This window comes from Maniola hyperantus, chromosome 1 (assembly GCF_902806685.2).
Source record: "Maniola hyperantus chromosome 1, iAphHyp1.2, whole genome shotgun sequence".
NCBI classification, from domain to species: Eukaryota; Metazoa; Arthropoda; class Insecta; order Lepidoptera; family Nymphalidae; genus Maniola; species Maniola hyperantus.
Window position 1 is genome coordinate 15,126,552 of NC_048536.1, and position 12,540 is coordinate 15,139,091.

A 12,540-nucleotide genomic window follows, 5' to 3' on the forward strand; every position below is an offset into this window, starting at 1 on the left:
AATGTCGAAAAAATACGACTGAATTACGGAACCCTCGTTGCGCGGGCCTGACTCGCACTTGGCCGGTTTTTTTCAAGTTAATTAATCCTCTGTTCTAGCATAGTAGGTACATATAGATGGAAAAACGTCGTAATTTGACTTCTCCATATTCCATACTGTCGGATTTAGTAGCAATTTAATAGTGGCTTGATTTGCTTAGTGAATCTCATGTAACCTTTGACTTACCTAAGAACATCTTTTATTTCAGTAATATTCAAACTATCCATACTAATATTATAAATGCGAAAGTGTGTCTGTCTGTCTGTTTGCTAGCTTTTCACGGCCCAACGGTTTAATCGATATTGATGAAATTTGGTACAGAGGTAGCTTACATCCCGGGGAAGGACATAGGCTACTTTTTATCCCGGAAAATCAAAGAGTTCCCACGGGATTTTTAAAAAACCTAAATCCACGCGGACGAAGACGCGGGCATCATCTAGTTTCTAATAAAAACCGGCCAAGTGCGAGTCAGACTCGCGCACTGAGGGTTCCGTACTACAATCGTATTTTATCGATATTTTACACGATAAATCGGTGCATTGTGAAGGAAAACATTGTGGGGAAACCTACATGCCTGAGAGTTCTCCATCCGCACATGGCCAGCGTAGTAGACTATGGCCAAAACCCTTCTCACTCTGAGAGGAGACTGCTCTGTATTGAGGGGATTCCTTATTTTTAAGGGATAGAAAAAATATATTATATAATAGACTAAGAAAAAAAACAACTCGTAATAATTTATGGTAAACTTATGTGGATTCTATATAAAAGAATTACTTAATACCTACCTGCTGAAATAATCTTTACCCAACTGACTTTGAAGGTCATTGGGTGCGTCAAACAAATTGGTATAACGCGTACAATCTGAGAAAGGATCCCCGTGGCCGCCATATTGTGACTTTATAGCTATCAATAATAAGAATAAAGGAGGCCATACACGATAGACTTTTGCGTGATGGTTTTAGCCGTACATGCATAACCGACAAGTATAACAGAGTTTCATACTAAACATACACGTTAGGGTTTGCATGCACAGTTTTGCCATAAACTGTCAGTTGGAGCTACGTGACGATCTGTCTAGGACAGTTACTAAGTACTGTGTACGGTATACTAAACAACAATGGATGAATTCCTTGAACTCAGTTATCAATTTCCCGTATGCAACCGATCGTTTGTCTCGAGTCGTGATATTCTTTACACTTTACGCGCCAAAGACAAGGTTCTGACTTATAAATTTCTATGAATTCTTCTAATCTGGCATTACGCTTGCGACTCGCTATTTCCGAAGCGACGCGATGGTGCGCGCGCTCGTCCTTCTACTGTCACAGATAATAACAAACCACAGAGTACATTGAATATAGGGTATAGAGTTAACACTCAGATTGATTGCATACCGCCATCTAGCGATATGTGACATCCCTAAAGCCGAACAAATCGCGCTCCTCAGGATATTTTCTTAAATAATATTATTCCCCAAAGTAATTTCCAAAAATCAAATATTAATTGATTTGACTTTTAGAAATTACTTTGGAGACAGTGGAATTTGAATTACTTTAGGCAAATAAAACAACAGTGTAGCGATTAGACAGTTTTTTATAATTTCTTTTATTAAATAGATTAAATGCCAACATTTTAATTATATCACCTTCGTCTTAATCTGAAACTTCAATTCAAAATAAGCATGGCACACTCGTCGGTTTCGATACACATAGTGAGGATCCAAAGATGTGTCTAGTCCAACAGCTCGAGTCCACGCAAGATACAGATCCATTTCTTTTTCAGGATTGAGAAATGAATATAGAATTGTACCATCTTTGCCTGAAAAAAAATTGTGAGAACTGACCACATACCGTTGCATAATTCATCATCATCAATGAGTATTACTACCAGCTTCTGTTTATCACTTTGTCTGCGAGGACTTTAGAATTGGTGCATACCGCATAATATACCATCTCTGTTGCTAATTAACCTAATCCAAATTGTTTCTTTAATTGTGATGTGGTAACAAACATCCAAAATTACATATTATCTAAATATATAAAAGGGAAAAGTGACTGACTGATCTATCAACGCACAGCTCAAACTACTGGACGGATCGGACTGAAATTTGGCATGCAGGTAGCTATTATGACGTAGGCATCCGCTAAAGGATTTTTGAAAATTCAACCCCTAAAGGGGTGAAAGAGGGGTTTGAAATTTGTGTAGTCCAAGAGGGGTTTGAAATTTGTGTACTCCACGCGGACGAAGTCGCGAGCATAAGCTAGTTTATAATATAAATAATGAAGAGCAACATTTAATGAAGCTTTTATTAGACCAAAGGTCAGATACAGAAGGAGACGTACTCAAGACAGCAAATATAGTGTGGAGCTACCTTACTATGAAGCCCTAACCACCAGTAGCTTAACCGATGGACTCAAGTTTTTAATATATCAAACGTTTCATAACACTGTTAAAACTCCTCTTTTCGTGAGGAAATCTGCATCAGTTTTTAGCATAGACACGAAGGCGACGAAGACTAATAATTAGTCTTTGCTTTAAATAATAATTTATAAGTTGATTACTTACGAGTTTTACCGTATCTCGGCACACAACAAAATAACCTCTCTCACAAGCAGCTATAGTCCAAATCGTTAGGCAGATCAGTGTCCAGGGGTTTGCGCGTAAGTCCAGTGAGAAAAACGAAGCCGTCGGAGTCCAGGGAGCAAGCAAAATCGTAGAATTTATCATAAAAACACAAACAGAACACATTCACGGATCACAAAAGGAAACAAAATCACAGAACACAGACTAATAACATCTGAAGTTCACCGAAGAAATAATTCTCCGAAGTAGCGCCATCTACTGCAAAGTGACGAACTATTTTTCACGAAGAAAAAAGATTTGTATGGGCTGTTAGGACACTGTAACAAACTGAGAAATATGCAGGCAAGCTCGCTGGACGCCGCAGACGCTCGGTTATGCTCGCGCTCAAATGTAACCGAGCGGCAAAAAATATCAATTTTGATATTTGCTTGGTTGCATGTACATCAGGGATGTTATGGATATATAATTTCGGATCCAGATACGGATATGGATATTGGTAAAATATAATATCGGTTTCGGTTAAGGTTATGGATATTCAATTATTTCGGATTATCCGATAGTTTCGGTTACGGATATTAATATTTTAAGGAACTGTAAAATGAAATACAAATAAGATTATATTCGAATTTAATTGTACCTTGTAGGTTTCGCAATCTGTCATACAAGTAATTCTTTCTTAGAGCCGAAAACTAGCCGAAACTATCCGAAACTTTTATTTCGGTTCGGTTACGGTTACGGATTTTTTTTTCCGGATATCCGATAGTTTCGGTTACAGATATGGATATCCATAACAACACTAATGTACATGCGCTGATAACTGTACAGTTGTATCACATACACGCTAGGGTTTGCCTGTCGGTTATGCATGTACGGCTAAAACCATCATGCAAACCCTAACGCGTGTGGCCTCCATAAGAATATAATGTGTTTACAAAAGAATTAATCTCGAATGAAAATATTTTCGATTCAGGATCTAATCGAGAGTTCCCTCACTCTAGTTCACTCTGATAATATGGCAAGTACTTTATTACTTTGTACGTTGCGTTACTTTTGCGTTATACCTATCTGTCTGCGTTTGCATTATACCGTATGTATTGATAGTGAGTATTTATATAGGTGTACTATCAGCATCAGAAGCATTATATAATTTGCTTCAGCATAATGAGGTAATATTTTATTTTATTCATTATTAAAATTGATAAGGTTTTTCAACTGAAAGTAATGTACCTACATACAGATTCAATAATCATAAGATTTTTTTCAATGAAAAATAATTATATTTTAGTCTTAATGGTGCAGTTATTTATTCGAAAAAGAATTACGAGTCATTTAACCGCGATTTGCCACATCTGGTGACAGAAGGGCTGGCTCATTTTTTACGTAAAGGATCAGCCTAGCTGTCCAGCGCGGAAATTCAGGCAGTATTCTTGCCACCATTCCATGTGAGCATGATTAGTAATTAGATAACACTAAGTGTTATTAAGCTACGAGACGAGCTCTGGTAGCCTAGTGGTTAGGACGTCCACCTTCCAATCGGAGGTCGGAGGTTCGATCCCGGGCACTTGCTGTAACAGTGAAGGAAAATATCATGAGGAAACTTGCATGCCTGAGAGTTCTCCATAATTTTCTCAAAGGTGTGTGAAGTCTGCCAATTCACACTTAGCGTGGTAGACTATATGGCCAAAACCCTTCTCACTCTGAGAGGAGATCCGTGCTCTGTAGTGAGCTGGCGATGGGTTGATCATGATGATGGTGAAGTTTTATTTGCTGGTTTTTTATTATTTTTATAGGTTAAATCCAATATTGCTGCTTCCCGCTGCCATGCTCCTGGTGTACGCGAACGAACTAGGATGGTGGAAGTCCTCCATCTTTTACCAAATCTATCCCAGGTCATTTAAGGACAGCGATGGTGACGGAATCGGTGACTTGAAAGGTATTTTTATACACTACTACTTTTTAACTACCATAAAAATTTTGCCATACCATAAAAACAAGCTATAATAACATTGTAAATTGAAAACTTAAAAAGAGCAACCACCGAGTTTCTTGTTGGTTCTTCTCGGTAGGAACGGCATTCCAAACCAGTGGTAGATTATATCTACTATCTGACGATTCAAAAGCACTTGTAAAAGTTTACATGAATAAAAATATTACCTATATTCTATTCTATTCTATACTCAGTGCCGACCGCACTATGGCCTATAGAAATTAAACAGGGATGGTCTGCATGAAAAGAGCAACCGCCGAATACGTTGCTGGTTCTTCTCTGCAGGGAATGCATTCCGAACAAGTGGTAGATGCATTTGAAGGTTCTAAAGTACTTGTAAAAGTTTATTTGAATAAAAATATTTCTATTCTATTCTATTTTTAGGGTTCCGTACCTCAAAAGGAAAAACGGAACCCTTATAGGATCACTTTGTTGTCTGTCTGTCTGTCTGTCAAGAAACCTACAGGGTACTTCCCGTTGACCTAGAATCATGAAATTTGGCAGGTAGGTAGATCTTATAGCTGACATTTGGGAAAAATCTGAAAACCGTGAATTTAGGGTTGGATCACACAAAAAAAATTAAATTGTGGTCATGAACTAATAATTAGTATTTTCAACTTTCGAAGTGAGATAACTATATCAAGTGAGGTATCATATGAAAGGTCTTTACCTGTACATTCTAAAACAGATTTTTATTTATTTTTATGCATCATAGTTTTTAAATTATAGTGCAAAATGTCGAAAAAATACGACTGTAGTACGGAACCCTCAGTGCACGAGTCTGATTCGCACTTGGCCGGTTTTTTTAATTCATAGACAAGCGCATGACTGCAATCGGACCTGCTGGCATGTGATGATGCAGCCTAAGATGGAGCGCGCTTGCCTAGAAGATGACTATTCACTCTTGATTTGAAGGTACCCATATTTGTACGGGACCAACGGCGTTTAGCAGCCGACCCGCACCCCGCACATGTGCGGGTTTAACACTGAAGTTGCTACAGTTCTTGCAATTCACGAAGGCGAGTGAACTTTACTTGTGGTTACGTCGTATACAAGGGCATTGTGTAAGCATGCTGCATGTCGGACCAATCAGTCGCAAGCAAGCGCTCGCAAACGCACACATTTACTGTACCTTACAGCTACGCGCCCTCGTGAAATGCAAGAACTATAATAAAGGTGTAAAAAATCTTACTTTTTTTCTTTGGAATAGTATTGGAAATCACGTCATGCATTGCCAGACGCTTAGTATCGTTTCAACCCTCTGCCAGACAACCCTAAAGTTTAACAATTTATTAAACTTCGCGGACATTAGATATCCTTTTATTATATAGGTACCTACTTGTTTACTGTAATTATAAGCGAAAAAAAATAAAAATAAACTAGTATAGAAACATGTATGTAATGTATAGACTATCAACTTTTTTTTTTAATTTATTTTAACTAAAATTTATTAAATAAACTATTAATAAACTTAAATCTAAAAAAAACAACATTAAATTAAAACTAAAATAAATTAAATTAAATCTAAAACCTCATCGAGACCACCGCAGCGAGGCATTGTACCCAAGATGCTGGCAGCATTACCCCTTTGGATGGCCAAACTAATTCTTTGACCAAGGTAACTGCCAGCTCTCGGGTCCCCGGTTGACTCGATAACTCTTTTCGCAATTTCTTCAAAAAGAGCTCGAGCCCCCGGGCCCCACGGCCCCAAGGTCTCCACACCAAAAGGCACGAATACGAAGCTCCCATCAATCCTTTTATTTGATTAACCAATCGTCATGTCATACACGAATATATTATTTCGTACATAGCAGAAATAACTTCGCATTTACTGTATACAAATAAAAAACCGGCCAAGTGAGAATCAGACTCGCGCACTGAGGGTTCCGTAGTACAATCGTATTTTATCAACATTTTGTACGATAAATCAAAAACCACTTACTAGATTTCGTTCAAACCAATTTTCGGTGGAAGTTTGCAGATTTAGTTCTCGAGTGTACCATGCGCAAGATCGCAAAGCTAACTTCACGCAGACGCATTTAAGTTTGAATCGTACTATAATATGGATTTTCTGATACTTGCAGGAATTACTTCTAAGCTGGAGCATCTGAAAGAAATCGGAGTAGGGGCGGCATGGCTCTCGCCGATATTTAAATCGCCAATGTACGACTTTGGCTACGATATTTCTGACTTCTATAGTATACAAGAAGAATATGGTACTATGCAAGATTTTGAAGATCTCCTTGCTAAGGCTAAAGAACTAGGTAATGTTATCTAATTTATTGACAGTCAATTTATTTGGGCATTTTCACATACATACGGTTACCCTTATGAGAGTTATGACCATGTGAAAACGGCCCTAAACTATTTTCTATACACGGAAATAAGTTACTATAGGGCTCTCTCTGTTACGTAATTTCATACAAATGACAGAGACGAAAACCTTACTGGGCGTTAACCATTTTGAATGACCGACCAATCAAAACATGTTTCAAAAACATTCGAAATTCATTGCGCAAACATGTTTTCGTTTGTAAATTCGTGTCTCATAATGGTTCACGCTGTGGTTCACGCCCACTGAGATTTTTGGCTCTGTCATTTGCAGGGGATTACGTGACAGAAAGAGCGCTGTATGATAGTAAATGTAGGTAGGTACAGCAATTAATAAAGAAATATTTGAGCCGTTAATAGGTACGGTTCTTCCAATTCACGAAAGCTACTGAACTTTACTTGTGGTAACGTCGTTTACATTTGGTCATTGCGTAAGCGTGCGTGCATCAGTCAATGCAAGCGCTGTCAAACGCACACATTTAAGTGTACCTTACGTATACCGATACGACTTAAACACAAGCATGAGTCAGTGGCCTTCGTGAAATGCAAGAACTATAAAACAAATGAAGAAATATTTCAATTAAAATTTGATATTTTTGCAGATATAAAAATAATTCTAGATTTAGTACCGAATCATACCAGTAATGAGAGTGTCTGGTTTCAAGAGGCACTTAAAGGCCATGAAAAGTATTATGACTATTTTATATGGGAAGATGGAAAAGTAGACGAGAACGGTGTGATGCATCCACCTAACAATTGGGTAATTCATATTTATCCGTATCTAATTTCTTTTTTAGGGTTCCGTAGCCAAATGGCAAAAAACGGAACCCTTATGTTTGTACGTTGTATCAAGAACACATCTGCGTTTATATTTTCTTTTATACTATATTTGTTATTCAGATAAAAGTTAGCTCTTGACTCCAAGCTCACCTGATAGAAAGTGATGATGCAGTCTAAGATGGAAGCGGGCTAACCTGGAAGGGGTATGGCAGTTTTTTCTATTTAACCCATATGGATGGGTAGTGTAGTATTAATTTATACATAACATTTACAGCGCAGTGTTTTCTACTATGACGCGTGGACATACAGAGAAGAAGTGGGCAAATACTACTTCCACCAGTTTGGACCTTATCAACCTGATCTCAACTTCCGAAACCCAGCTGTTGTCGATGAAATGAATAATATAATACGATACTGGCTCGATAAAGGTTGCGCTGGTTTTAGGGTAGACGCTGTTATGTATTTAATGGAGGTGGATAAGAACCTCTTCGGTGGAAAATATCCCGATGAGCCCTTGACCGGCCTGCATTTAGACATGCCAGAACATTATGACTATGTTGAGCATATTTACACTAGAGAGCAACCCGAACTTTATGACTTAATTTACAGTTGGAGAGAAATATTAGATGAGTACACAGAGAAAGATGGGTTGGAGAGAGTAATGTTGACTGAAGCGTATACTACTTCTATGAAACGATTAATGAGATATTTTGGTGATGGCGATAGGAAAGGGGCCCAAATTCCATTCAATTTCATACTTGTTACTGATGTTAACGGCGACTCTACCGCAGCTGATTTTAAGTATGCTCTGGACAAGTTCATTACTTATAAACCAATTGACAAATTACCTAACTGGGTGGCAAGTATTTTTTTTTTTAATTAAAATCCTTTTTGTTTGAAAATTTTCGTTGCCATCTCAAAATCTACAAGAGTTGTGGTGGTATAAGTCCCGCAAATTGCTATTTGTTTTTAGTTAATTTGCTATATATATTGCTGAGACCATGTCTCATTAACATCGATATGACGTCATTTTGGATATGGCAGTTTTGGTCTACACGGCATCGTACCGGAACGATAAATCGCTTGGCAGCATCGCTTGCCGGTAGGGTGGTAACTAGCCACGGCGGAAGCCTCTCACCAGACCAGCAGGTCTGATTACAGTCAAGTAAGTGCTAGTCTATAAATTACTACTTTCAATTTTACATATTACTAGCTTATGCCCGCGACTTCGTCTGCGTGGACTACACAAATTTCGAACCCCTATTTTACCCCCTTAGGGGTTGAATTTTCAGAAATCCTTTCTTAGCGGATGTCTATGGCATAATGGCTATGTGCATGCCAAATTTCAGCCCGATCCGTATAGTAGTTTGAGCTGTGCGTTGATAGATCAGTCAGTCAGTCAGTCACATTTTCGTTTTATATATTTAGATTAACATTGTTTCTATTTACCAACTTACTTGCTTTCTTTGTGCAATCATCATTCTAGGCGAGCAATCATGACAATCACCGAATCGCTTCAAAGTTTAGTCCCAAGATGGTTGACGGTATCAACATGATGCTGTTGCTGCTTCCTGGAACTGCAGTTACTTATCAGGTAAGTTTTTATTTTGTTTTATTGCATTGCAGTTTTTAAGGTTCCGTACCTCAAAAGGAAAAACGGAACACTTATAGGATCACTTTGTTGTCTGTCTGTCTGTCGGTCGGTCTGTCAAGAAACCTACAGGGTACTTCCCGTTGACCTAGAATCATGAAAGTTGGTAGGTAGGTAGATCTTATAGCAGACATTAGGGGAAAAATCTGAAAACCGTGAATTTGTGGTTACCATCACACAAAAAAAATTAAATTGTGGTGTGTGTGTGGTAAAAATAAAATATTAAGTAGACATTCTATCAAATAATTCATTTTTAACAGGGTGATGAAATCGGAATGGAAAACGGCCATGTAAGTTACCAAGAAACTCAGGACCCCATAGCTTTTAAATGGGTCAACTACCAAGCTGGTGTCTCGCGCGACCCACAGCGGACGCCTTTCCAGTGGAACTCTGAGAAGAATGCAGGTAAGTTGCTACTATACTCTATCTACTGAGAGAAGTTCATATATTTCTATGTAAGTTACCAAGAAAATCAGGACCCCATAGGTTTTGAATGGGTCAACTACCAAGCTGGTGTCTCGCGCGACCCAGAGCGGACGCCTTTCCAGTGGAACTCTGAGAAGAATGCAGGTAAGTTGCTACTATACTCTATCTACTGAGAGAAGTTCATATATTTCTATGTAAGTTACCAAGAAAATCAGGACCCCATAGCTTTTGAATGGGTCAACTACCAAGCTGGAGTCTCGAGCGACCCAGAGCGGACGCCTTTCCAGTGGAACTCTGAGAAGAATGCAGGTAAGTTGCTAGTAAACTCTACCTACTGAGAGAAGTTCATATATTTCTATGTAAGTTACCAAGAAAATCAGGACCCCATAGCTTTTGAATGGGTCAACTACCAAGCTGGTGTCTCACGCGACCCAGAGCGGACGCCTTTCCAGTGGAAATCTGAGAAGAATGCAGGTAAGTTGCTACTATACTCTATCTACTGAGAGAAGTTCAACGTCATCATGATCAACCCATCACCGGCTCACTATAGAGCACGGGTCTCCTCTCAGAAATAAGGATTTTGGTAGACTTCACACACCTTTGAGAACATTATGGAGAACTCTCAGGCATGCAGGTTTCCTCACGATGTTTTCCTTCACCGTTAGAGCAAGTGGTATTTAATTACTTAAAACGCAGATAACTCGGAGAAGTTAGAGGCCGGGATCGAACCCGTGACCTTCGATTAGAAGGCGGACGTCCTAACCACTAGGCTAGACCACAGCTTTTTGCTCTAATTAAAAGCTTTATATTAACTTATTAAAATGTCAAACCCAAAAAAAGTCAGTGGGCGTTAACCCATGATATTGAGTGACCAAAAATCACAAACGAGGCTGTTTTCCGTATTGTACCTTGTTTCCGTAGATAGAGTAGTACCACAGAAGATATAGTACGGAAAACATAGGCTCGTTTGTGATTGGTTGGTCGCTCAAAATGATTAACGCCTACTAACTTTTTTGCCTTTTTCATTTGAATGGAATTATTCTCGTACCAGAGAGAGCTTCTCTCCGTGAATAGAGAATACCAAACATTATTTCAGTTGCAGTTTTTTAGGGTTCCGTACCTCAAAAGGAAAAACGGAACCCTTATAGGATTACTTTGTTGTCTGTGTGTCTGTCTGTCTGTCTCTCTGTCTGTCGGTGTGTCAAGAAACCTACAGGGTACTTTCCGTTGACCTAGAATCGTGAAATTTGGCAGGTAGGTAGGTCTTATTCCCGGTCCCGGAATGCAAGCTATCTGAGTATCTATCATATTTCGTCAAAATTGATTAAGCGGATGGACCGTGAAAAGCTAGCAGACAGACACACTCTTGCATTTCTTAAATGACTCGTTGCGCGGGCCTGACTCGCACTTGGCCGGTTTTTTAGGGTTACGTACCTCATAAGGAAAAACGGAACCCTTATAGGATCACTTTGTTGTCTGCCTGTCCATCTGTCTGTCAAGAAACCTACAGGGCATTTCCCGTTGACCTAGAATCATGAAATTTGGCAAGTAGGTAGATCTTATAGCTGACATTCGGGGAAAAATCTGAAAACCGTGAATTTGTGGTTACATCACACAAAAAAAAATTAAATTGTGGTCATGACTAATCATTAGTATTTTCAATTTTCTAAGTAAGATAACTATTTCAAGCGGGGTATTATATGAAAGGTCTTCACCTGTGCATTCTAAAACAGATTTTTATTTATTTTTGCGTATCATACTTTTTGAATTATCCTGCAAAATGTCGAAAAAATACGACTGTAGTACGGAACCCTCATTGCGCGAGCCTGACTCGCACTTGGCCGGTTTTTAGATAGTGATGTATGTTAAAAATTTTGCATTTTATTTCAGGATTCTCAGCAGGCAATGAAACGTGGTTGCCAATAACTGCTTCCTATAAATCCTTGAACGTGGAGGTTGAGAAACAAGCAGAAAGGTCTCACTTGAAAGTCTACAAGAAATTGGCGAAGTTAAGGAGGGAACCAGTTTTCAGACTTGGCCGCTATGAGTCCGTGGCGTTTAATGACGATGTGTTTGCTTTTAGAAGGTAAAGCTCAGACATACCCGTGCGAATTAACATGGTACCTGGCTAGAATGAATGACGTTTAAAGTACTGAGTGCAAAATTAAATTTTATTTTATTACTAGCTGCCCCGGCGAACTTCGTACCGCCTAACAGTCGATTCTTTAATTTTTTAATGCCTACTTTAAATTTTTCTCTCCCTAAGAACCATCTTCGTACTTCAAGGAATATTATAAAAAAAGAATTAGCGAAATCGGTTCAGCTGTTCTCAAGATTTGCGATCAGCAACACATTCAGCGATTCATTTTTAGGGTTCCGTATCTCAAAAGGAAAAACGGAACCCTTATAGGATCACTTTGTTGTCTGTCTGTCTGTCTGTCAAGAAACCTACAAGGTACTTCCCGTTAACCTAGAATCATGAAATTTGGCAGGTAGGTAGATCTTATAGCTGACATTTGGGGAAAAATCTGAAATCCGTGAATTTAGGGTTAGATCACACAAAAAAAATTAAATTGTGGTCATGAACTAATAATTAGTATTTTCAATTTTCGAAGTAAGATAACTAATCAAGTGGAGTATCATATGAAAGGTCTTCGTTTGTGCATTCTAAAACAGAATTTTATTTAATTTTATGTATCATAGTTTTTGAATTATCCTGCAAAATGTCGAAAAAATACGACTGTAG

The 12,540-nt window shown here is 38.6% G+C and overlaps 2 protein-coding genes across 3 annotated transcripts in view; one reads left to right on the forward strand and one right to left on the reverse strand.

Annotated features, from left to right (window-relative positions):
• Pde1c (Phosphodiesterase 1c) overlaps positions 1–12,540 on the reverse strand; it is a 184,623-nt gene that overhangs the window by 106,556 nt on the left and 65,527 nt on the right. The gene's annotated exons all lie outside the window — the stretch shown is intronic.
• The window catches only part of LOC117981861 (uncharacterized), a 55,544-nt gene that overhangs the window by 39,349 nt on the left and 3,655 nt on the right, over positions 1–12,540 (forward strand). Inside the window, exons 18-24 of the mRNA XM_069499842.1 lie at positions 4,410–4,552; positions 6,691–6,870; positions 7,540–7,697; positions 7,992–8,576; positions 9,204–9,311; positions 9,629–9,773; positions 11,685–11,880. Coding sequence (XP_069355943.1) covers positions 4,410–4,552; positions 6,691–6,870; positions 7,540–7,697; positions 7,992–8,576; positions 9,204–9,311; positions 9,629–9,773; positions 11,685–11,880 — 1,515 coding nt within the window. The remainder of the gene's footprint in view (positions 1–4,409; positions 4,553–6,690; positions 6,871–7,539; positions 7,698–7,991; positions 8,577–9,203; positions 9,312–9,628; positions 9,774–11,684; positions 11,881–12,540) is intronic.